The 25,968-nt window shown below is 45.2% G+C and overlaps 2 protein-coding genes across 4 annotated transcripts in view; both read left to right on the top strand.

The window, feature by feature from the left end:
* Window positions 1-12,919, top strand: part of Nep3 (M13 family metallopeptidase neprilysin 3) — a 62,038-nt gene extending 49,119 nt beyond the window's left edge. For all 3 annotated transcript variants that reach the window (XM_089739828.1, XM_089739827.1, XM_089739829.1), the window contains 6 exons: window positions 515-697; window positions 4,972-5,133; window positions 5,492-5,681; window positions 7,441-7,571; window positions 9,557-9,696; window positions 10,409-12,919. In XM_089739828.1, coding sequence (XP_089595954.1) covers window positions 515-697; window positions 4,972-5,133; window positions 5,492-5,681; window positions 7,441-7,571; window positions 9,557-9,696; window positions 10,409-10,585 — 983 coding nt within the window. In that variant the 3' untranslated portion in view covers window positions 10,586-12,919. The remainder of the gene's footprint in view (window positions 1-514; window positions 698-4,971; window positions 5,134-5,491; window positions 5,682-7,440; window positions 7,572-9,556; window positions 9,697-10,408) is intronic.
* A 3,662-nt stretch (window positions 12,920-16,581) lies between these two features.
* On the top strand, window positions 16,582-25,580 carry LOC149499473 (uncharacterized). The gene is made up of 2 exons (XM_089739752.1): window positions 16,582-17,467; window positions 22,051-25,580. The coding sequence occupies exons 1-2, from the start codon at window positions 16,582-16,584 to the stop codon at window positions 25,578-25,580; spliced, it is 4,416 nt and encodes a 1,471-aa protein (XP_089595878.1).
* Window positions 25,581-25,968: the final 388 nt, after the last annotated feature.

Here is a 25,968-nt window from a genome sequence, read left to right on the forward strand (position 1 = left end):
CTGTAACATCTCTGACTTAATCTGTGCCAATGTCGAAATAAGGGGCAAGTAAGACTTTTTGGCGGGAACGCGAGGAGTGAAGTTGTGTGATTTGTTTTATTTTGTCTATTTAGTGTTTCTTCGGGTTTAAATGTGTAATAATGGTGGTTTATTAACTGTTTAATATCAAAGTGCACAAATGTGGGAAAATGAAACAAAGCCGCTGGACGTAACTTCTCGGGATCCTCCAAAAAGTCCACTGAAAAAACCTTAGTAAATGCCCAACATTGTACTGAGATTATATTTCATCCCATATCATTTAATTTCATCCCAGTTGATTAATGTCTCAAATTAATCATCTTCATTTCATTTCACTCCATATTATCATTTTTCATAAAAATAACAATATAAATTAAAATAAGACATGACCTAAAGGTCTTAGTTACCAGGTCATAAAATCCCTTAAAAAAAAAGGGGGCAAGTGATTTCAGGTCTCAGTTTAAACTATAACATATTTTCAAATGTATGTTTCAAGGTTTCGCGGTTGGAGCCATGTTCGTCCGCGAAGTCTTCCACGGCGAAGCGAAGACCCAGGGAGAAATAATGATTGATAACATCCGTAACGCTTTCAAGGAGAACCTGAGGAATTTGGACTGGATGGACTCCGAGACGAGGAAGGCGGCCGAGACGAAGGCTGACGCTATAACTGATATGATCGGTAATGTCTGTTTGAAGGGTAATGAGAACACACGAGCATAAACTTAAATAATTATAATAATAATAAATCCTCGATACCGCACGCATTGTGAGGAGATTTCTCACCCTGGAGTCCTAACCACTGGTGGCTTGTGTAGTAGATACCGCCATCAGCGGCAATCTATTTTTATATAGTGTTTTTTAAAAATTATATATTTAATATCTTTTTTTAAATAATATTATGTAATTAATAAGATATAAATATAAATAAATAATAATAAACATTTATTCCAAACTTACAAAAAATGAAACAAAAATTAAAAGAAAAAAAGGGTGCGTGTACTTATGTACGCGCGTAAGTTATACTTTATTTTTATTAAAGGACAATGCCCATTTTCTTAGGGCGTTTGGGCCCCTAAAAAGTTGTCGGGTCATGATGGTTTTAACTTAATTTGATAAACAATGAAATATCGTTTCATATTCAGAAAACTATTTTTATATTCTCACCCAGGTTTAAGAGAAATCTGTTTTTAAAATTAAGTTGTCAATTATTTTCTTCGAAATCAATAATCGCTCTCATCATTATTTACAGTATTAAATAAGTTAATTGTGGTTAAGGTTGCTAGAAATAAGCCCTTACGTACATTTTATTATTATTATATCCTCATAATAATAATAAAATGAAATGAAAATCCGGAAGCCGGCAACAATATTGTTGTTGTTGTTTTTAAATTCGCCTAATACAGCCTAATCTGTCGTAGTTTTTTTTTTTCTTGACATCGTATAAATTCGGTAATTCTCGGTACGGTTCGGAAAGTTCACCTGTGGCTATATTCCGACCAATAGAAGATATAGCGTTCTGTGATTCGAACTCGCCAAGTTACGTCGGTCGTATTATAATGAGCGATTTAGTTGGCAACATCGTAAAATGTCACTCTCATAAATTTTTCATAACGCGCCTAAAGAAGTATAACTTAAAAAATAACGACGCTTGGAAAGGGTTACCGGCTCAGCAATGGCTAACAGTACCGAGACAATCGGTACTGCGGCGCTGATCTTTCGCCGGCATCTGCAGAGGGACGTGCACACTAGCATCAGACCGAGCAATCACAATCTAAGCTTAGAATAATAACAACAACAACAATCACTGCAACAACAACAATAAAAACAATGACATATATGTACATATATTAAATTATAAAAAATTACAATTGCAATGCACAATTACTACAGTACGGAATAGTTATAATTGATATTTTCGAATTTAATTTGCGTATTCAGAAGATATACTTTTAAATTTGCTTAAAAAGAACTTAGTGTTCTTTGGTGCCGGATAGGTGGAGGAATATTGTTCCAACATTTAGAAGCCAAGTTTTATTTATTTATTGCTTAGATGGTTGGACGAGCTCACAGCCCACCTGGTGTTAAGTGGTTACTGGAGCCCATAGACATCTACGACGTAAATGCGCCATCCACCTTGAGATATAAGTTCTAAGGTCTCAGTATAGTTACGACGGCTGCCCCACCCTTCAAACCGAAACGCATTACTGCTTCACAGCAGAAATAGGCAGGGCGGTGGTACCTACCCCTGTGGACTCACAAGAGGTCCTACCACCAGTAAAGCCAACTAACGGAAGCTACCTCTAAACGCAGCAGAGCAGTGTCTAGGAGTCGCTAACACTAATTAACTAACGCTAAACTAACGATTGTTCTTGTAAATGCTCATAAACATCAGAAATGCCAGTAATAAGCCGCTGCCTACCGTCATATTTGTGAATAGAGATTTTATACTACCCGCTAAGTCATTGACCTTTTGTTTGTGCGCATATTTACACTCCATTAAACTTTACAACTACTCTTACGATTGGTATCCGTGACCACGGAAACTGTAACGTCGATAACAATGTAATGACAATAAAAAATGTAAGATCAAAAGGGTGAAGGTAGTTCGATATGATATCTTTTACAGTAAGCAGTTTGTTCGAAGAAAATTTGTGAATTTATATATGTGCTTTCTTTAACCGGATACAGTAACGTATAAATGTGTAAAACAAATAGATGACAACATCATTTAGAGATACCGTAACTGAAATTTCTTTGTGAAAAAGAAGAATATATTATATTATTTTCATTTATTAGTTACAAGCGGCCCGCTCCGTCTCTGCTCAAGTCTTTAACGAAAATTTCAACGATATTTGACGTTGTTTTATTTGTTTTAAATAAAAGAACACTTATTGCGGCATAACTATAATAGTTAGACATATACTGTCGCGACACTTTTTGTAAATAATAATGTGTTCTACAAAGTCGTAGTACGTTATTTTATTCTTTCATCAATAGTTTTCGCAGGGCACGCGATGTAAAGAATATTTTAGGTAATTTTTTTACATCTTGGATTACATTATTGGAGTTTTAGTAAGGATTCCTATTTTTTTTCAAAACAGATTATAATAGCCTATATCACTCTGGAATAGTGTAGCTTCCAAACAATGAAAGAATTTTTCAAATCGGTTCAGTAGTTTCGGAGCGTATTCAATACAAACAAACAAATCTTTCCTCTTTATCTTATCTTATACCTTCAAACGAGCAATTCTTGTATATATATATATACATAGTCAGGTCATAAATTCTGTCACATGTTTAATGTAAAATAATTGAAACAAGTTTATTCATTATGTAACCATTCATATACCAAAATGAACTTAACAAAACATAGATTCTTATGACACTAAAGTTTATTCAAAATGACCTCCGTGATTTTGAATACAGGCCTTCAATCTGCGCGGCCAGTCGTCTATCGCAGCACGAACGAGCTCCATGTCAATATCGGCGGCTGCCTTAATCAAGGATGTCTTGAGTGACTTCAAATTGGGATGAGGCTTTGAGCACGCCTTTTCCTCCAAGTGTTGCCATATCTTGTAATCTAACGGATTCAAATCTGGACTGGAGGAGGGCCAGTCTTCGTGTCGGATGAAGTCGATTTCACGCGCCGCCAGCCAGTCTTGTGTGCTCTTCGCTCTATGAGCTGGCGCCGAATCTTGTTGGAATACCCAGTGCCTGTTATTGAACATGGTATGAGAAACAGGTTCCACAAGGTTCGTCAGGACTGTATTTTGATACACAACTGCATTCGTTTTTACACCTTTCTCACAAAAATGTACCTCTGTTAAGCCCCAATAAGAAACTCCCAACCATACCATGAGCGAGGATGGAAAATGACCTCGTTGGACACGCGGAATACGGTTGCTCACTTCTTCACTACTGTGTGCGTACACCTTATCATTTTGTTTGTTGTAGCTCTCTTCTACGGTAAAATTTTTTCATCCGAAAAAAGAATTTCCCGATATTCTTTTCCCGCGTACCGCTTCAACAAAGCGCGGCATCTCTTCAGTCTCAGGTCCATTAGACGAGCATTCAAACGATGTCCTGTTTTTCTTCGATATGCCCGAAGCACTAAGTCTTCATTTAACACCCTTTTCACCGTGGTTCTGCTTAACCCCATCTGAAGGGCCAACAGTTTCTGCTTACGTTTGGGATTTCTTTGAATTCGCGCCTTCATAGCTTTTATCACTGCTGAAGTCCTAACAGACCGAGGGCGACCACTTCTTGACCTGTCATCTACACTAGAGTCTTCATTGTATCGTTTGATGGTACGATAAACGAATCTTTTGGTTATATTCAAAATTTTCAGTATGTTAAAAATTTGAATTGGCGCGTAACCGCAACGATGCAACGCAATAACTGCAACACGGTCTTCTTTAAGCGTCCACTCCATATTTAAAAATGAGTAAAAGTTATGTTAAATTATTTTGATTTGACTTTCTGTTACTAATAAAAATAAATATAAAAATTCTAAAAAAAAAAAAAAAGTAAAATTCTAAAAGTATACATTTTTATTTTCATGAACAATTCGAAATTCGAATTCAATAAACTTTTTTGGGGCCAGCATTCTAAAAGAAAAGTTTTTACTGTGTGACAATACTTATGACCTGACTAGGTATATATATAATCTGAATCTCGGAAACGGCTCCAACGATTTTCATAAAATTTAGTATACAGGGAATTTCGGGGGCGATAAATCGATCTAGCTACGATTTATTTTCAGAAAATGTTATTTTATTCGTGTTTTCAATAATCAACTCTTCCCGACATCTATTGGCGAATAATAATACTATTTTTCTTAATTGAGGGCAACTAACCGCTTTAAAGACACAACAAGATGGCGTTATCAAAAAAAAAACCGAGCAAAGCTTGGTCATCATCTAGTAATATTAAGTATAGATATATTTTATCCAGGTTTCCCGGACTACATTCTCCACAAAGACGAACTGAACAAGCAATACGAAGAGTTGGTCGTGAAGCCAAACGAATACTTCGAAAATAACATAGCTTACAACATGTATTCGCTTAAAAACGACCTATTAAAACTGGATAAGCCTGTCAACAAATCGAAATGGGGTAAGATAATACTTAATAGAAATCGCGACTCTTTGAAATTTCTCACTTTCCGTCTTAATAGGAACAAGTCCATATGTGTATATTCCATTGATGGGTGGACAAGCTCACGGCCCACCCGACGTTATGTGGTTACCGAAGCCCATAGATATCTATCTACAACGCAAATGCCGCCACCCACCTTGGAATATGAGTTCTATGGTCTCAGTATGGTTACAACGGCTGCCCCGCCCTTCAAACCGGAACGCATCGTATTACTACTTCACGGTAGAAATAGGCAGGGCGGCGGTACCTACCCGCGCGGACTCACAAGACGTCCTACCACCAGCAATACTTTAACAAAATCCTTTGGATCACACAGGAATGACTCCGTCTACGGTAAACGCTTACTACACTCCCACGAAGAACCAAATAGTGTTTCCGGCCGGGATCCTGCAGCTGCCTTTCTATGATGGAGACAATCCGAAGTGCGTGAACTACGGTGCCATGGGGGTCGTCATGGGACACGAGCTGACCCACGCTTTTGACGATCAAGGAAGAGAATACGACAGGTGAACTTGCGATTACATCCTCCTTCCGTCGATAATCCTCAAGGCTGAGGATCGTGGCCTAATGAGGCTTTCATGGGAAAACAAACGTGGTGGGGACCCGCGCTCTTCTGGTGCTTTTGGAAAAGGTTTAGTTCTTTGAGGCTGCCGAAGCCTTAAAACCTTGCGATGACATATTTCTCCTCAAATATATACACACATTTATATAATGGTTATTGTATAATTGTACGGAAACATGACGGATACGTATTCCGCATTTGATGACAAAACGGAATGTCATAATTTACCGGATCGTTTTTTTTTTACTGTATACTGTACCATATGTGAAGTCGCTCATACAACCCCATGCTCCATCGATGAAAAAAAGCGTATTCGACAAAACGGACCTGTAAAACGGAGACCATGTGTGAACGGGCTCTAACGGATAAGACGTTCGGTACATTCGTATCGAGCGATGCGACTGTGTTCGTTCGTTTGTGTTCGAATCACGTATACAGACACAACTTTTTAATTTTAGTATAATAAAATAGGAATTTAATATGTACATACACATTCACGAATGAAACAACTTGTGTGCTTACTGCGAGCTTTTTAACGTTCTCGATAGCGTAAAAGTTAGCTCATATTTGTATGGAACGGGATCGTTTGCGTACCATTGCCGCTAGGGGCGCTGTTCCAAGTGCATACAAAATTGGGTTAACTTTTACGTTATCGAAAACGTTAAAAAACTCGCACTATAGTAGAATTATTTTGTCCGTGCAGTTTGGGTCATAAAACATAGCCCGGCTAGGGCGGTGAGCATGTTGCGCGGGCGCAACGCCATTATCGATAAAAACAAATGAGTCATCGAAGGTAGGTACACGGCGGGGGGGCGGTATATGAAGGGTGGTGAGACATTGTTATGTTATGAGTCATTTGTTGTACTTACCTGCAAATTATAGTACATATGTCGAAGAGAAATGTGGTTTTGTGCATTCGCTCTCTGAATTTCGTTAGTGACACAATGGCTACTCCTTTGTTTTGTACCAAAACGGCAGAATTTATTCAAACATTTTGCTTGTTGGCAAAAATATACCAGCATAAGCACATGTTATTATCAACAATGTGTTAAAAAATTTCACTGAAATGAGAATAGATCCCGAAAAGTTATAGTGTTAATTTCTGCCGTTCTCGTTAACTTACTGCGGCGATATGTGGTGTAAGTGTAGTAATTAGTGATTTTTTCTTTCTTTTTTATCACTAACCCACAAAATGATAAAACTAAATACACTATCGATAACGCTTATCGACAACAATAATGGGCATCACTATGCCCGTCCATAAGGCTCGTGAGTGGAAGAGAGAGCGAAATACTCGCTTCACCGCTCCGATTTTTTATGACCCAAACTGCACGGAAAAAATAATTCTACTATAAGCACATTGGTGTCTACTTGTTACCAGAGTTCATAGATATCGCAATGTGAATGCCTCCGCTCGTGTATTTCGACCAGTAAAATGATTAGTCACTAGCTGTGCCCGTCCGCTTCGCTGGGCATTTAAAATTAACATTATTATTTCTCACCACTACAAAGATTCTCGTCATTAACGCCCCCGCAACTGGTGTAGGGAGTCCAACACTCGTATAAATATTAGCCTATCCATTAAGTACATGTATTTTATACATGGATACCAAGTTTCAAGTCAATCGGATGCATTGTTCAGCAGTTATAACGGAACATCCGTAAAAACCACTGTAGATTTATATACTTATCGATTATTACAGATTTGGCAACTTGAACCAGTGGTGGAACGACGCGACGATTGCGAAATTCAAAAAACGCGCCGAATGCATTCGAGAACAGTACTCGAAATATACAATGGACGGACATCATCTAAACGGGAAACAAACATTAGGTATTTCGATTTAATTATAAATTATATAAAGACGTCACTAGAAAAGTTATATGACGTGGTTCGTGGTTATAATAAATATCACAATTTCTAATGTGTATAGATTGCATATAAATGATAAAAAAACTTTTTTTTTTTAATTAAGAAAGTATTGATTAAATTATTAAAATGAAACAATAAACTGTGGTCTTTATTGTTTGATGTTTATTTAAATTATAAAAAATGTACATACATAAAACGAGATTAAATATTTTTTGAGACTATGAAAGAAGTCTATTTTAATCAACATTTTGACAGATAGACTCATTCCCGATCCTGCGGACAGAATGGAAAGCAGTCGACGTCGCCCAAAACACGTCATCTCGGATCCTCCCGATCCACTAACGGTGCTTTTAGGTACTTCAAGCACCGGTCACCGTCCTCGTCGAACCCGTCGCTTGCGACGAAGGGCTCGACGAGTAAATTAACTCTCAGACACAGCCCACTGAGTTTCTCGCCGGATCTACTCAGTGGGTCGCGTTTCCGATCCGGTGGTAGATTCTGCGAAGCACGGCTCTTGCTAGGGTTCGTGTTAGCAACGTCATCAGGTTTGAGCCCCGTGAGCTCACCTACTAGTTAGGGTTACGCTGGAATAGCCTCTCAAGGCTACCAGCTTAGGGGCCATCCATAAAGTACGTCACACGAATTTTAGGACTTTTGAACCCCTCCCCCCCTCCTTGTCACAGGTTGTCACATTTTTATAACCCCCCCCTCCTGATGTGACGTCACACATTTTTTAAATTTATGTATGTATTTAAAAATAATCGAGAGAAAACAGCTATTTTCATTTTTTACTTATTTTTATTAAATAATAATCTAATAAAATCAACATAAAGTCCAACATTTCATAAAACCGAAAAAACAAACGACTAGTTAGAAAATAATAAACGATTAATTATATTAATTAAAGATAAAAAACTTAATTATCGAGTGTCCATGGACTTTGGATCCACTCTTTTATATCAGCTATTACTGGTAAATCAGGCACTTCATTTTCGTTCTGAATTTGAGGAACATCCTTAGTGTCGACATCATTCTCTTCCATCCATAAAGCATCGTCATCATTCATTAAACAGAGAATTTCTCGGGCACGTCTAGCCGCAATTCTTTGAGGACGAATTTTCGCTAAATTATTAATAAATATAGATCAATAAATATATATCAAAAAATTATTAATAAATATAGATCAAGTTTGTAAATTTTTAAAATTTTTAATTCACATACAAACTTTGCGTTTTAGTATTTTAAATTTTAACATGTGACGTCACAAAAGTATTGACCCCCCCATGCCCCTTGTCACACGATGTCACACTTCGGTGATACCCCCCCTCCCCATTAACGTGTGACGTACTTTATGGATGTCCCCTTAGGTAGGAATAAAAAAAAAAAACAGATAGACGAACGACATAAAATGGCCGTCGCCTTAAGCACGTCAGTTTGGATCCTTCAGATCTACTCTCTGGTAGTTTTCCAATTACAGCACAAGAGTGCATTATGCGGCATAATGCTCAACTAAGTTTCAGCATAATTCGGCATTGTGCGTCACTGAGTCGCATTATGCTCTGTAATTCTTTCCAATTACAATTCTTTCCAATTCTTTCCAATTACAATTCTTTCCAATTTTTAGTCATTCCAAAGGCTGGTATGTAACCGTTCTAGCCGAACACGTCGAAAAACGGTTCGATGTGTAATCTAACCTACAGACTCCGCCCACTGAGTTTCTCTTTGGATCTTCTCAGTGGGTCGCCATTTCAAATCCGCGCGTAATCGGAATAGCCCCTTAGCCTACCAACGATTAGACGAGGAAAAAAAAACTCGGGAAAAAATTCAAAAGTGTCAATATCAAATGGTCAGTTAGTTACATAGACCTAGGTTTCATACTTCAGTGGTTAGTTATGATTTCAACGTTTCACAACAATGAACAAAGAATAAATACTTTTTTCTTACAGGGGAGAACATAGCCGACAACGGTGGCCTCAAAGCGTCTTTCCACGCATATCTGGACTACACCAAGAAAGCATCAGTTAACCTAACACTGCCGGGACTGAAATACAACGATAGACAACTTTTCTTTATTTCTTTTGCACAGGTAATTTTTTATTAAAATATTGCAACATTATGAAATATTAAATTTATTACTTTGTCGAGATTATTACTGTTTTTATTTTGTTTATAATGCGATAAGAAGGAAATGGTCTCGTGGATGAATTATTCGTTGTGTACTTTTTTATGTACTAAGTTTAATACATAGACTACTTTAAATAAACTACGCATATAAACATTTTTTTTACGTAGGTATACTAAAGTAAATCGGGCTCGATTTGATAATGAGTAGGTAGTCGATTTGTTCTTGAGTCGTTACCGATGACTACAATTCTAGCAGCGACTCGTCGTAAAGTACCTATGTCGCCAGCTTCGGTTTCGAAGATTATTCCTAATAGAATGAATTCGTTGTAACTATACTTGAGACCTTAGAAGTTATATCTCAAGGTGGGTGGCGCATTTACGTTATAGATGTCTATGGGCTCCAGAAACCACTTAACACCAGGTGGGCTGTAGCTCGTCTACCCATTTAAACAATAAAAAAAAACGATCATGCCTAACCAACGGTTTTTATGCAATATTTTGATTTTTAGAATCTTTTAGAATATTAGGTGTGATAAATTATATTCAAGTACAAATTCGAAAAGTGTGACGTAATTACATATAACGTTAAAAGAAAACAGAAAAGTGTGTAAGGGTTCAGATATTTATAACCATAACGTTTAGTTTACAAATGACGCTATTTTAATAATTTTCAGGTATGGTGCTCGGCAATGACTAAAGAATCAACGAAAATGCAAATTGAGAAGGACGATCATACAGTTGCCAAATATCGAGTTATAGGACCAATAGCAAACCTAAAGGAGTTCTCCGACGAATTTCACTGTCCAATTGGTTCGAAAATGAATCCAACACATAAATGTGAAGTTTGGTAATTAATTTAAAATCGGTTTAGTTTTGAGCTTGTTTGACAGTTCTATGTATATCGATCATAGCGCCATTTTAGCAGAGTGCTGGTTGCGTTGACAGAATTGAATAGAAAATTAGGCCGTATGTACACACTACGACTGGTACATAACCGGTTTGTTTCTTGATGTACACGAAGTCGATTTCGCATAGCACTCGTTTAAAAAATAATCAGTGTATTGATACAGACGGAATGTGTGCACTTTGGTATAATATATTTGTCAACGACGAAAACTTGAAAGTATTCGAATATAAAATTAATTGTATTGGATTGCAACATTTGCTTTTGTTCATAGAAGTTAAGTACATATTTTCTTCTATTTAAGTTCAGTATAGTGAATTGATTAATTTGCTAAAGTGTATGTTACATTCAAACTTATATTTTATGCCTTTCAACTAATGTATCAAGCGTATATATGTCCTATTAATACTAATAGATATAAGAATTTGTTAATACAATTCCCGAATAAGGATGAACAATGTTGACACAATTGTATGTGATTTGCGTATTATTAGAACTTACCAGTGATTATATTATCATTATTTATTGTTTAAGACGCAAGTAACGCATTGTATCGTAACTATGTATGTAATTGAAAAATATAAACGTGATGTTGGTTAGATGTTATAGATGCAAATCAACAAATGACAGCTACCACAATCGCCATCTGCTGCACTGTTTTGTGCAGAGTTTTCACGTTACAAACTTTATAGCATTAATTGCAATTGTAAATTTAAAGTACAATTAATATTGGCCGAGGGAATTAAATATATACTTTATTTTTGTGAAAGATAGTCGCCCAAGTTTGCTTTAAAAATATTGTTAAGTAGATTAGTCGAATTTCACATAATTTAAATCACAAAATTAATATTAATGTTCAAGAGTCCATTGATGTGCCAAGATACTTAATTCATGATTAACTCCAGAAATTCAAGGGCCGGTTATTTAATTGTCATTTAGTAAATTTTATTGAGGTTAATGCTGTTTTTATTTCTTATAAATTTCAACCGTAGTATGTAGTTAAACGTACGCTAGTTATTGTGTACTTAATTTAGTTCGATTTAGTTTTAGTGCCATTATTTTTAAAGGTCGTCAATGTATGTTTAAAACGTGTGTTTTAAATCATTGACAAAGTGCTGGTCATTTTAAATTTATTTACATTTGATTTTAAGACTATGCATTAATCGATGTAAGGGTGTTTTTGTCGGTATTTGCTTAATGTGGATCATGTAGATTTTAATTTATGGATTGCGAAGATCAAATATAAGTTTTTAAAATTAATAATTTATATGTAGTAAACTAGAATGCATTAAGGGACCAGCAAGCTAATCAATGAATTGGTTTTTTTAAATAAGCTCTGATACAAATAATATTTTTCTTAAAGTTTACCTTTATCCTACAAGTAAAAAAATTGCTGAATACAATATTTAAGAATTGTTCTAGACGTTTACATATTTTCAAATCGTCGTTTATCTAAATGTTGCTTTACTTTAAAGTTTTACATAATCGTATGAGTTTTAATTTAAAACTTATTCGAAGTAAGCTGTATCTTTTTAATAGCTTCATTCAATTCTTCATAGGCTAACAGACTTAAAAGTGACAATAAATTTGGTGTCCACAATTCCCTTGTTCATATATCCCAATAAAAACTCGTAATTCATCACATTCATGTCCCTGCATTACTTAATATAAACTTTTAAAGTAAACACTACTTTGCTATAGTACCTACCACTTAAGGAAATTATATAGTACAGTAGGTACATATTATCGTATTTAGTGCATAATGTTAGCTGTATATTTGTTTAAAGATTATTGCTTGTGAATGTTTAAATTTATATAGATGTTGTGGTTATTTGAAATCAATTATTATCCAGCGTAGTTTTCTTTGGTAACTGCTATAATCTATAATTGCATAAAATAATAAGTTGATTTCTAAAATAACACTCAATGACCTTACATATTACATTTAATTTTTCATTTCCAAGTGTAATACATTATAAATAGCTAATGGAATACAAATATACACATTAATTTTAACGGTACAACTTGGGTCTTAAAATATGAAATGTATTTTTTTAAATTAATGTTCAGTATTATAAGATAATTTTCAAAATCTCTATACAATAGAGAAGTTTACCAGTATTATGCTTAATAATATCATAGAATATATTTTGTAACAATGTTATGTTTTATGTAGGTACATATTATTTAATATTTAATTTATCCATACAATTTTTTGACTGAATAATGTTTATTTGTGCTGTTTAAATGTGAATAAAGTTTGTTTTCATCGTATTCAAAAGTGTTTTGTTATTTGCAAATGACAAAAATAATAGGGGTTAAAAGAATCAAATTGCTCTTTTATTGTAATAGGTACTTCGAATTGACAAAGAACCTTCATGGTTTGAGATTTTTGAAACTTTTTTAAACGGTACAGCCCCGATTCATGAATCGATCTTCACCATTATTGCTCCATGATAACGCGAGACCTCATACAGCACGAGAAACTGTTTTAACCAATGATGTTTTAACTCGACAGGAACTGCAATTAGAAATCATTCGTTACTCGCCGTATTCGCCAGACCTTGCTACAACGGACTACTATTTTTTTCGTGATTTGGACAATTCTCTACGTTAATATTCTAGATTCACCGAACTAGGAGGTGAGCTCACTGGGCTCAAACCTGACATCGTTGCTAACACTAGCTCTAGCAAGAGCAGTGCTTCGCAGAATCTATCACCGGATCGGAAACGCGACCCACTGAGAAAATTCGGCGAGAAACTTATTGGGCTGTGTCTGTGGGTTGATTTACTCGCCGAGCCCTTCGTCGCAAGCGACGGGTTCGACGAGAACGACCATAAATCCGCACTTTATTTTCGAAGAGCTTATGTGTTCGCGACGGACATAAATAAATGCAGCTTAATAGATATTGTTCGCGACGAACATTGATAGTCTAAAATAGATAGAAAATATAGTAATAGATAAATAGTTAAATAGAGATATGTTCGCAAAGTACAGCGAGATTTAATAGTTAAAATAGAAAATATAGTCATAGGTTGGCTGTAGAAAAATAGAAATGTCCGTAACAAATAAATAGATAATATGTTAAAAATAGGTTAACATAAATAGAGAACGTTAAATGTAAATAGAAATAAGTAATTTGTAATATTGTATTTTGTTTGTAAATAAAGATTGGTCCTCGTGGTCTTTAATTTGGCGTGGGAACGCAGGAGCGAGTCACAATACGGGCGAGCGCTAATGGAGCGACCAGGCAAACAATAGGCGAGCGAGGCGGCCGAGAGAACAATGGACGCCCACCGTGCTCGGACTCATAATAGCGCTGGACGAGTGCGCGTGGGCGACCATAAATAGGGGGCCTACCTCGCTGCAAATTCAGGCCCGGGACACCAGGCTAAGTGGCCCCTATTGTTAGTGCTGTACAATTGTGTGTGCCCAAGTGTGTGCGTGTTTCATCTGGAGTTGCTGTCTCGGAGCGGAAACGCCCCGAACAGTGAGACGAAGGACCCGGGAACAGGTAAGTGATCGACACCATCTATTCCTTAACATTGGTTAATTGCGGGTAGGTGTAGATCAGCCTGTGAAAGCTGCGAAGCCATTTTATCTAGTGATAAAAATCGGTTTTCGTGAGCGCCATCGAGTCTGGCCGCCCGTGTCTATTCCCAGTCCTCCCCTACCCTTCGGGGTTAGGAGGGGCTGCTACTAACACCCGACAGGCCAATCCTTTCACAGGGTTGCGGCATCGGAGCCCTTACAGGTGGGTTAGTTTTAGTTTAGTTTAATTCATTATTTGATTGTTGTCCTAGTAAATTTCTATATTCATACTGTATATTGATTGATTTAATTCGCTTTTGTTTATTAATCTTAAATTATTCGTCCATTTATATACAATTAATACAATAGATTAGTTAATTTCCTTATAATACATATAATAGTTTCCTTATCTGATAGCTAATAGGAGCAATTGCTCAAACAAAATTTAATTACATAGCGTACTTATACCTTTTTTTTTCAATTCTACCCACATTTGATGTTATATTTTTTGTTTACCAAATAATTTTAATTTTACTTCATAAATTAGTATAATCTGGCATACCGACCACCTGTCATAAGTTGTCCCTATTGCATTCCCTTATTATTTGTAGAATCACCGACGGTTGCATGCTTTCTAGGTTCCAGTCGTGTTGTTTTTGGTAAGTAGTTCTGTATAATATTATTTTATTAGATTTACATATTTAGTTATAATTTAGAACAGTTGGCGAGGCCCAGTGCCGGTTAATGAAGTTGGTGGTGTGATTCTGATGTCTGTGGTCCCCTCGGCTGTGGTCCTCTCGGTTTATTGATCTCAAAACTCGTTTTGAGATCTTGAATCGGGGGTCTTCGGCCCTGTGAGCCATCGGACTGAGGGATCGGACCCCGGCCCCCTTCCGTGCCCTTATTGTTGCCACTGTTACTCTTTATTGAACTTTTTGTTTCTTGTTTTCTTAATGTACTTAAATTGTAGATTTCTAGGTTTTATTATTGCTACTTATTATAATTAATATCATTTTTCAAATAATTCCGTTGCTATTATAATTAGATAGGCGGTTAGTATTAATTTATTTAATTATTCCTTTTTTTGATAGTTTCCAGTTAATTCTGAAGATAGTTAGATCTATAAATACATATTACAGTTACTAGTATAAACTTTGGTACAATAGCACGCTCCTGGAGCCGGCAGGCGCGGCCATTCTTGTGTCTTAAGTTGTGTTCGTCTATTTAGCTTATAAACTTAGATTAGATTTTTCATTTAGATAGTAGAAGGCGGCTTAATCCCACTTCACATTAGAGTATTTGATATAAATATTTTCCCTTACTTTATTAAATTTACTTTATGCTATTACATTAACTAGTAAAATTTTCTTCCTTTTTCTCTCACCATTTGCAACCTTACGTCGGGAAGGTGATAGGGCCTTGTGACATAGGTCAACATAACTCATCCAACGGCTGGCCTTCCAGTGAGAGCACTGATGACCGCGTGACCAGACAGGATAGCCAAATCATGCCTGGTGGGGCTTCGTCTCCGCCCATAATCAGCACTCCCGGCCCATCCCGAAAGGGACGTAAAGCGGCGGCAGTCATTTTTGCCCACCGCCCTTCATTCATTCCTGTCTCAGGTCGTATGGACCCTGATCCGGCAAATAGGCCTGGACCTTCTTCGGAGGCCCGGGGGTCTCCGAGGATCGGGTCGGGGGAAAGTTCCTTTCCAATTCCGGCAGATCGCTCGGGGATACCTCGGCCTCGGAGGAAGGCCAGGTCCGGGTCGGACCAGGGTTCATCTGGGGCGGGTGATAAGCGCCCTAGGATTGGACCGTCACCACGGTCCAAGGAAGAGAGTGGCAGCGACGAGTACTCCTCCCCTGCCACATCATCATCCTCTTCTCCCTTACCCAGTGGCAGCCCTTCTCCCTCCCCTCCTGCCAAACCGATACCTAAACCAAGGGTTCTTGCCAGGGCGGCGGAAGCCCAAAGGCAATTGAGAACCCCCCCTCGTTCCCCCTCACCTCCCATATCTCCCATACCAGCGGTCCGGCCTCGAGGTACCCCTGCCCTAAGCAGCACGGCAGGCAACCTCGAATCAACGAGGTACGTGGACCTTGAGGCTACCCATTCCCATCCATATAACGCTGCTCAATCACAACACTCCCAACCAAAACCATCCACATCCTATGCAGCAATGGCTGCATCCCAATCATCCGGCCCCAAACGGCCCTCTATTCAAGCCCAAGTTGCCCCTCCCCCGAGGTCGAGGGGTCGTGCCCAGGTGGACTTACGCCTTACGACTTACTTACTTACTTACTTACTTAAAAAAAAAAAAAAAAAAAAAAAAAAAAAAAAAAAAAAAGGTGGACTTACGCCGTCACCCACCAATTGTAGTGGAGGCCCTCCCTAATTGGCCTCGCCATATGGCGGCCATTAGGGAGCGGCTCGGCAGGGCTCCCTCGGCGCGACCCTACGGCGCCGGGTTCCGATTTCTCCCGTCGTCGATCGAGGAGTACAGGGAGGTCCAGGCCTACCTATCGGAGGTCTCTGCCAGGGACACTGCCATTAAATGGTACTGTTACGCCCTGGCGGAGGACATTCCTTCGAAGGTAGTCGTTCGGGGCCTCCCTGTCGATACCGATGCGGCCGACGTAACCCAGGCCCTAAGAGAGCTGGGCTTCCCGGCCCGGCATGCCCGATGTATCGAGGCCAGGAGGGGTAGGCCAGGCTGCGTGTTTTTCGTGGCCTTGGACCACCTCTCCAAGGACGACCTCGCCCGCTTGTACGCAGTTGAAGAGCTGCTGTACTTGCCGGGGGTGACAGTGGAGGGATGGCGTACAGGTCGAGGGCCTGCGCAATGTCATCGTTGCCAGGCCTTTGGGCACGCATCCTCCAACTGCCACCGCGCGGTCCGCTGCGTTAGATGTGCTGAAGAGCACGTAGTAGCGGACTGCCCGAGGCCGAGGGATGGCCCGTTTTCTTGCGCCAACTGCGGAAGGGACCACACTGCCGTCGACAGACGGTGCCCGGTCTTTCGCAGAAGGGCAAGGATGATGGGAGTCGCCATTCCCCCTCCGGTACCTCGGGCCCCACGGGCCGAATTGCATCCGGCTCCGGTACTCCCGTCCTCATCTCAAGCTCCTAAGGGGAAGGGGAAAGGGAAAGGGAAATCCTCCCAGCCCCAACCCCCTCCCCAGTCCTTGATCATCCACCCAGCCGTTGTGGTGGAGGCCAAGCCGTCAGCGGCAACGCTGATGGCAGAAGCCAATACCCCGCGGCAGGGTCCTAAACCCCAACCTGTCCCCCGCAGTACTGTCGCTGCCAGTCTATCACAGCCAGCAAATAAAAACCAAAAGGCCCTAAAAAATAAACTAAAGAACAGGAAGAAAAAAGAAAGAAGAAAGCTCCAAAAACAATTACTTGTAGCTGAAGTCCCCCCTCTATCTGCACCATTTGCACCAAATACTACAACTATGGAGGTCGATATTAATCCTTCCCAAACGATCGAGAACCAAGCCAACGATCCATTGCCTGAGCCTGGGGAAATTTTGCCTCAGACCCAGCCGGATACATCTCAGCCCCCTCTTCCTCCCCGCCCTCAGCGCGAGCAGCGCAGCGGTCGGCAGGCCTCACAACCTGCCGGCTTTGCTGCATGGCTCCTCGCGCTCTGGGAGAAATTGTCCGAGGTGGTCTCCGGAGTGATCCGTGAGATCGCCTTGGGAGCCAGCCCTTTCGGGGCTCTCTTGTCGGGGTTCTACCGAATGATTGCGCAGTTCAATGGCTAGCCAGGAACTGCGCATCATTTATTGGAACCCCGGCGGGGTAAAAACCCGCAAGAACGATCTCTTGGTTCTCGCCCGGGAGTACAACCCCGAGGTTGTGCTCCTGGGGGAGACCAAGCTACGTCCTCGGGATGTGTTCAGGATTCCAAACTACTTCATGTACCGACGTGACGAGGTGAGTCCTGCCGGGACGCCGTTCAGGGGCACTGCGGCGCTCGTCAGGCGAGACGTGGTGCATGATCAGTTGGATTTGCTGGCCTTCACATCGACAAGGTCGATCGGTGTGAGGATCCACACCTCGGGGGGAGATATGCGGGTTTATGCCGCGTATAGACCCCCGGGGCCTGATTTTCACCCCGGGGACATAAGACGGGTCCTGAATTGCGACAGCCGCCCAGCTCTGCTGGTCGGGGACCTCAACGCGAAGCACGTCGCGTGGGGCTCCCGACTGAACTCAGCAGTGGGCAGGCGGCTGTTAGAAGATGCCGATAGGGGCGACTACTCTGTGGTCGGCCCCGACGAACCCACGCACATTCCGACCGCCGCGCAACTCCAGCCCGACGTGTTGGATGTGTGCGTTCATAAGGGGTTACGGTGCCCCTTAACTATTGAGGCACTGTACGACCTGGGTACCCCCCATCTCCCTATCCTGGTCACACTGGGAATGGGGCTCACCCGGGTTGCGACCTCGCCCCTACGACCGAACGTCGACTGGGAGCTCTTTAAGAGACGCCTAGTCGACCTTCCCGCAATTCAGGACCCCAACACCCCTGAGGGGGTCGACGACGCGGCAGTCCGCCTTGTCGATTCCATCAGGGGAGCGATCGACCAGGCGACGACTCTTGTGCCCAGCGGCGGGCCCAGAGGTATACTCCCGGCCCATCTGAAAGCGATTATTCGCCGGAAGAGGGGCCTGAGGAGGCTCTGGGCGACAACTCGTTGTCCCAGGATCAAGCGCGAGCTTAATGAGCTGGAAGCGGAGTTGGCGGCGAAGATTAGCTCCTATCGGGGCTATGCGTGGGAGGAACGGATCGAGGAGGCCCGTGAGGACCCCTCGTCCGTGTCCCTCCGCCGACTTTGCCGCCAGCTCTCAAATCGGCCTGCCCCGACTTGTCCACTCGTGGACGAGAGGGGCAACCGATGCTTCTCGGCTCAGGCCCGCGCCGATGTCCTGGCCGTAATGCTGGAGCGGCAGTTCACTCCAAATAACTCTGCACCCTCAGAGGCCGCATTCCACCAATCGGTGGAAGAGAGCGTAGCAAGCCTACTCTCCTCCCCGGTGCCACCGTTGGGAGATGGTGATTTCATCACTCCCAGTGAATTGCGCCTCTCCATCAAGCGGATGAAGAGGCGCAAGGCGCCGGGCGAGGACGGTATTCCCTCCCTCGCATTTTTCCACTTCCCCGAAACGGTCGTGTCATTCATGACACGACTGTTCAATTCCATTCTGTCCACAGGACACTTCCCGGGAAATTGGAAATTGGGCAAGGTTATTGCCCTGCCCAAACCCGGCAAGGATAGGAGAAATCCCTCCAGCTATCGTCCGATCACTCTGCTGTCGCATATGGGCAAGTTGTTCGAGCGGCTGCTGCTGAGAAGGGTGTCGCCGCACATCCTTCTCAGACCCGAGCAATTCGGGTTTCGCAGCGGTCACTCGACAACGCTGCAATTGGTCCGCGTTATGCACCACTTGGCGGATCGGTCCAACGCGCGCCAGTACACGGCCGCAATCTTTCTCGATATCGAGAAGGCCTTCGACCGTGTCTGGCATGCGGGACTGATCTACAAGCTGTTGCAGGACACGGACCTCCAGCACGCCTATGTGCGACTGCTGGGGTCGTACCTGGAGGGAAGATCCTTCCTTGTCGCGGTCGAGGGCGCAAAGTCGTCGGTGCGCCCAATCACGGCCGGAGTTCCCCAGGGAAGCGTCCTGGCACCAGTCCTCTACGCTCTCTACACCAACGACATTCCCACGCTTGAGGGCAACCTCCAAGCGTGGGAAGCCGACGTGAAGTTGGCGCTGTTTGCCGACGACAGCGCCTACTTCGCGTCCTCTAATTTCCCCTCTGCGGCCATTTCGAGGATGCAGAGGCTGTTGGACCTACTGCCCCAGTGGCTGGACCGATGGAGGGTCGCGGTCAACGTGGGGAAGACCGCGGCTATCCTCTTCGGTCCGGTCCGCACAAGAGTCGTCCCAGGACAGCTCAGTCTCCGTGGAGTCAATGTCGAGTTTAGGCCCAGTGTCCGATACCTGGGAGTCAATATCGACCGGAGTTTGAGAATGACCGCCCACGCCAAGTCGGCGTTGGCGGCCGCCCGCTATGCGAGGTTTCTCCTCCGGCCGGTGTTGGCCTCCGGGTTGCCGACCAGGACTAGACTCGGCATTTACAAGACGTATGTTCGTTCCCGTATCACGTACGCAGCTGCGGCCTGGTATCACCTCATCCCGCAGATCATGCGGGTGAAGTTACAGGCCCAGCAGAATCTGGCTCTTCGCACGATAGTCGGAGCAGGGCGTTACGTCAGAAATGACGTAATCGCCCGGGATCTAGATGTGGAGTCGCTCGAGGAGTTCATTCGGAGGCTAGCTCGTAATATGTACGAGCGGGCTGACGGTGGACCCCACGAGCATCTCCACAATATAGCTCCCTTGCACGCCAGACCACCTGATGGTAGGGCGCTACCAAGGGAGCTACTAGAACCCCCGGCTATGGTAAGATAGTCGGCTTAACCGGAGTGATATGGGAGTGCTCATAATGAGTGCCCCCATGGGACTGAGCTGTCCACACTCTTCATTTCCCCCCACATTGTTGGGGTGCCCCCCCTATGGGGACCCATTCTACCGCCCGTTTGGGTGGACCACTCCCCCTTAAGGGGAGTGACTTACGTCGGTCCCTCCCCGCGACGGTCTTCCCCTTCTGGGGAGCCCTTAGCGGGTGAGCGCCAAACTAGTGCCGCGGCTCCCCCTCTGACTTGTAGAGGTGGGGCCGCGGCATGGTTTAGTTGCTGACTGCTGCTCTGTTGTATATAGTGTATAGTTAGTTAGTACTTAGTTTGTAGTTAGTTTATAGTTCATAGTTAGAGGAAAAAAAAAAAAAAAAAAAGAAGACAGCAGCCGGCGCTGGGGTGCGTCGTCCACGGGCATCGTTCCTCCAGCAAATATCAAGCCCATCGTTATTAAATATAAGTATATATTTTTTGTCGATGCGAGTGTGCCGAGCACGCTGCGAACAGCCCCCCCCAATCCCATCTTGCAACCACTTCACCCCTGCCCTGTGTGGCACGGAGCTTCGTTCCGGGCAGTGGGGTTTGCCCCGAGGCCCGTTCCGTGCCCCCGAAAGGGGGTACGACGACCCTTCTTCTTCTTCTGCAAATTCAGTTCGAGACAGCGAGCCGACGAGTCAAGACCTCTCCGGAAGAAGAGGAGAGCGCCAACCGAACAAGAAAAGACTCGCTCCTACGCCCTGCGCCGGTCAAGCCACGAGGACCGTGTGAACGCCATACTTGAAGCCTTCGTTATTTTCCTCGAACCAATCCCAGCACCCGTTCCGCGACAGCCACTGCGGCAATACTCGAGCCACCACGTTTCAACGAGTAAGAAGTCTAAAAATCACACGTGGTGGCCGAAACCTGAGCGGTGGCCGTCCGGAATATTGGTCCTTCGAGAGCCGGATTCATTTGAGGAAGATCGAAGAAAATTGAAGATTGAAGATTGAAGATTGAAGAAATGGTGCTCACACGGTCCGAGAAGATGAGGTCGTCACGCCTTGACCGGCCCGGCAACGAAGCTGTCTCGGGCTCAACTTCACAAGACGCACAGCAACGAGCTGTGACGGCCGCGCCGCGTTCGGGAGTGACGCAGGGACCGCCACCGTTGGCGGCAACCTCCTCCCAGTCAACCGCGCCACGTTCGGGAGTGACGCAGGGACCGCCACCGATGGCGGCACCCTCCTCCCAAGTGGAAAAGTGTCCGGGAGTGCCGCGGGGCTCACAAGCGATGCCCCCCTCCCGCCATATATTGCCTACGCAATACTCGCCGGCGTCGCCAACGGGACCGAACAGCGGGGTCTGTCGTCGAGCAACCGCAACTGGAACTTCCCGCACCAATAGAACAGCTGAAGCTACCGGCCCCTGCCGCGGCACCGATTGCCGTACCTGTCGCACCGAAGAGCGACATCGCCGAACTAGCAGCTGCCATCGCGACGGCCGCCCGCCAAGCCAGGCCCGGACCATCGCATCGGTACTACGGGGAGCTTCCAGTGTACAGTGGATCGCACCAAGAATGGCTCTCCTTCAAGGTCGCCTACGCCGAATCAGCGGACAGCTTCAGCGCCGCAGAGAACACTGCGAGACTTCGGCGTACGTTGAGAGGAAGAGCAAGAGAAGCGGTCGAAAACTTGTTGCTGCATTACACCGAGCCCGCCGAGATCATGCGGACTCTAGAATCGCGCTTCGGACGTCCAGAAGCAATCGCCGCAACGGAGCTGGAACGACTGCGCGCGCTGCCACGCTGCACGGACACACCGAGGGACATCTGCGTATTCGCGAATAAGGTGAACAACGTCGTCGCCGCTCTGAGGGCCCTCGACCGCGTACATTATATGTACAACCCGGAGCTCACTAACATCACATCGGAGAAGCTGCCGTCCACTCTACGCCACCGCTGGTTCGAATTCTCAGCGACTCAACCGGCGGGAGAACCGGACCTCGTCAAGCTGTCGCGCTTCCTGCAACGCGAGGCGGACCTGTGCAGCCCATACGCACAGCCGGAACCAGAGACGAGAGTGGAGATCACCAGCGGTCGGCGGAAAATGGTGAACACGCCTCAGAGCACGCACACCACGCAAGCAAAGGAAGAGAGGAAATGCGCAGCATGTCAGAAGCCGGGGCACATCCCACAAGATTGTCCCGAATTCAAGAGAGCAGCCGTCAGCGAGCGCTGGGATACGGCGAAGCGCGAAAATTTGTGTTTCCGGTGCCTACGGTTCCGGTCCCGGGGACACGTATGTAAAAAGAAGAAGTGCGGCGTCGACAGCTGTGAACGCACGCACCACGAGCTGTTGCATAAGAAGCCAGCATGGCAGAAGCCGAAAGAAAAAGAAGAGGCGGTCACCTCGACGTGGGCCGCAAGCAGTGCGACAGCCTACCTGAAGATGGCGCCGATTACTGTCATCGGACCGGCGGGAGAGGCAGATACGTGGGCCCTGCTGGACGACGGGTCAACGATCTCGCTGATTGACGAAGACTTCGCGAGACGAGTCGGCGCCAAAGGACCGATTGAACCCCTCTTCATCACTGCCATCGGAGACAACAAGATAGACGCAACACGCTCACGACGCGTCCCGCTGAAGTTATGCGGACGCACGGGGGAACCGCAAGAACTGAATCTACGGACAGTCAACGGCTTAAAATTAACACCACAGCGACTGAACGTCGAAGTCCTCGCGTCGTGCCATCACCTCACCGACCTCCGCCATCACTTCAAAACGAGCTACGCCTCGCCGAAGATACTGATCGGCCAAGACAACTGGCACCTGCTGGTGACGGAGGAGATGCGGACGGGACGACGCGATCAGCCAGTGGCGTCTCGTACTCCGCTCGGGTGGGTCGTGCACGGAGCACACCCAGGAGGCAAGAGACAGCGCGTCAACTTCGTGGCACACGCGACGACGGCCGACGCGAACATGGACGAAGCCCTCAGGCACTACTTCGCGATCGAGGGACTCACCGTCGCCGCCAAGACACCGAAGAACGACCCAGACGAGCGCGCGCTGAAGATCCTGCGAGAGACCACTCAACAGCAACCCGACGGCCGCTACGAGACCGCACTGCTGTGGCGTGAGGAGAGCCTGAAGATGCCCAACAATTTTGAAGCCGCGCTGAATCGCCTGACGTCCGTAGAGAAGAAACTGGAGAAGGATCCAAATTTGAAAGAGCGCTACAAGCAACAAATGGACGCACTGGTAGCGAAAGGATACGCCGAAGTAGCTCCGTCGACGGGGACGAAGGACCGAACCTGGTACCTGCCACACTTCGGCGTAACACATCCGATGAAGCCGGACAAGATTCGCATCGTGCACGACGCCGCTGCGAAGACTAGAGGGAAGAGCCTTAACGACTTCCTGCTCACCGGCCCGGACCTGCTGCAGTCGCTGCCCGGAGTGATGACGCGCTTCCGGCAGCACGCCGTCGCCGTCTCAGCGGACATCACGGAGATGTTCATGCAAATAGGCGTTCGAAGCGAGGACCGCGACGCGCTCCGGTACTTGTGGAGGGAGGACCCTTCACAGGAGCCTACAGAGTACCGGATGAAATCTATAATCTTTGGCGCGACAAGCTCACCCGCGACCGCCATCTACGTCAAGAACGCCAACGCGGAGAAGTACCGACTGCAGTACCCGGACGCCGCCGACGCAATCGTACGCAACCACTATATGGACGATTATCTGGGAAGCTACCGGACAAGCGAAGACGCGATCAGGATCGCGAATGAGGTGAGGGCAGTACACCGGCAAGGCCATTTCGAGTTACGCAAATGGACCTCGAACAACGAGGAGGTACGGTGCCACATGACCGACGAAGCCCCACCTACAAGTGTGACGCTGTCCGATGGAACGGAAATAGAACGAGTACTTGGCCTGGTGTGGAGACCTGCTGAAGACGTCCTCGCCTTCAATCTGGACATGGCGCGAATCCCAAAGGAAGTCTTGGAGAGCAGCGCGCCTACGAAGAGACAGGCTCTGCGAATAATGATGTCCGTCTACGACCCCCAAGGCATCGCATCACCAGTCACTGTCGGAGCGAAGAAGATCCTGCAAGAGACGTGGCGCCGAGGGACGGCGTGGGACTCCCCCCTCGATGAAGACCTCTGCGCGATGTGGAGAGAGTGGATCGACCACTTAAGACGCCTGCGCGGCGTCTCAGTGCCGCGCTGCTATCCCGGCTACTCAGACGCCGCCAACCTCCAGCTCCACACATACGTAGACGCCAGTGAGTCCGCCTACGCCGCCGCGTTATACTGGCGCGCCGAAATGCCCGACGGGGAGATCAGGACCTCCCTCGTACTCGCCAAAGCCCGAGTCGCGCCCTTGAAACTCACCTCGATACCGCGCCTCGAGCTACAAGCTGCCGTGATGGGCAGCCGCATGGCCGCGGCTGTCACAGAGGAACACGATAGAAAACCAGACGCGAGAGTGTTCTGGACAGACAGCGCCACCGTATTGACCTGGCTACGAACGGGGTCGAGGTCGTATCGACCGTTCGTCGCTCACCGCATTGCAGCGATAGAAGAGAACAGCACTGTGGAGGAATGGCGCTGGGTCCCCACGAAGGAAAATGTCGCCGACGACGCCACTAGAGAACTACCCGTCGGCTTCGAAAGAAACCACCGCTGGTTCATAGGCCCGGAATACCTAAGACGGCATCCGGATGATTGGCCCGTACAACGGACTGCAAGAAGGGCAGAAGAGACGGGTGAAGAGAAGTGCGCAACGCTCGCCGTGAGCAGAGAGAGCCTCGGCGAAGCGATCCCGGACCCAAGACGCTTCTCCAAGTGGGAGAAGTACCTGCGTACAACGGGGCGAATACTGCAATTCGTCGACCTATGCCGCAGAAGTCGCGAGCGACCAGGCAAACAATAGGCGAGCGAGGCGGCCGAGAGAACAATGGACGCCCACCGTGCTCGGACTCATAATAGCGCTGGACGAGTGCGCGTGGGCGACCATAAATAGGGGGCCTACCTCGCTGCAAATTCAGTTCGAGACAGCGAGCCGACGAGTCAAGACCTCTCCGGAAGAAGAGGAGAGCGCCAACCGAACAAGAAAAGACTCGCTCCTACGCCCTGCGCCGGTCAAGCCACGAGGACCGTGTGAACGCCATACTTGAAGCCTTCGTTATTTTCCTCGAACCAATCCCAGCACCCGTTCCGCGACAGCCACTGCGGCAATACTCGAGCCACCACGTTTCAACGAGTAAGAAGTCTAAAAATCACACGTGGTGGCCGAAACCTGAGCGGTGGCCGTCCGGAAT

The sequence above is a fragment of the Bombyx mandarina genome, chromosome A1 (genome assembly GCF_030267445.1).
Source record: "Bombyx mandarina strain Sakado chromosome A1, ASM3026744v2".
In the NCBI taxonomy this organism is placed as follows: domain Eukaryota; kingdom Metazoa; phylum Arthropoda; class Insecta; order Lepidoptera; family Bombycidae; genus Bombyx; species Bombyx mandarina.

Bases quoted from the DNA above. Each gene is read 5' to 3' on its own strand.
- LOC149499473 (XM_089739752.1), top strand. From the start codon at position 16,582: ATGGCGGCCATTAGGGAGCGGCTCGGCAGGGCTCCCTCGGCGCGACCC. The intron at 17,468-22,050 runs GTACTGTCGCTG...CCGCACCAATAG, and splicing joins ACCCCAACCTGTCCCCCGCA to AACAGCTGAAGCTACCGGCC.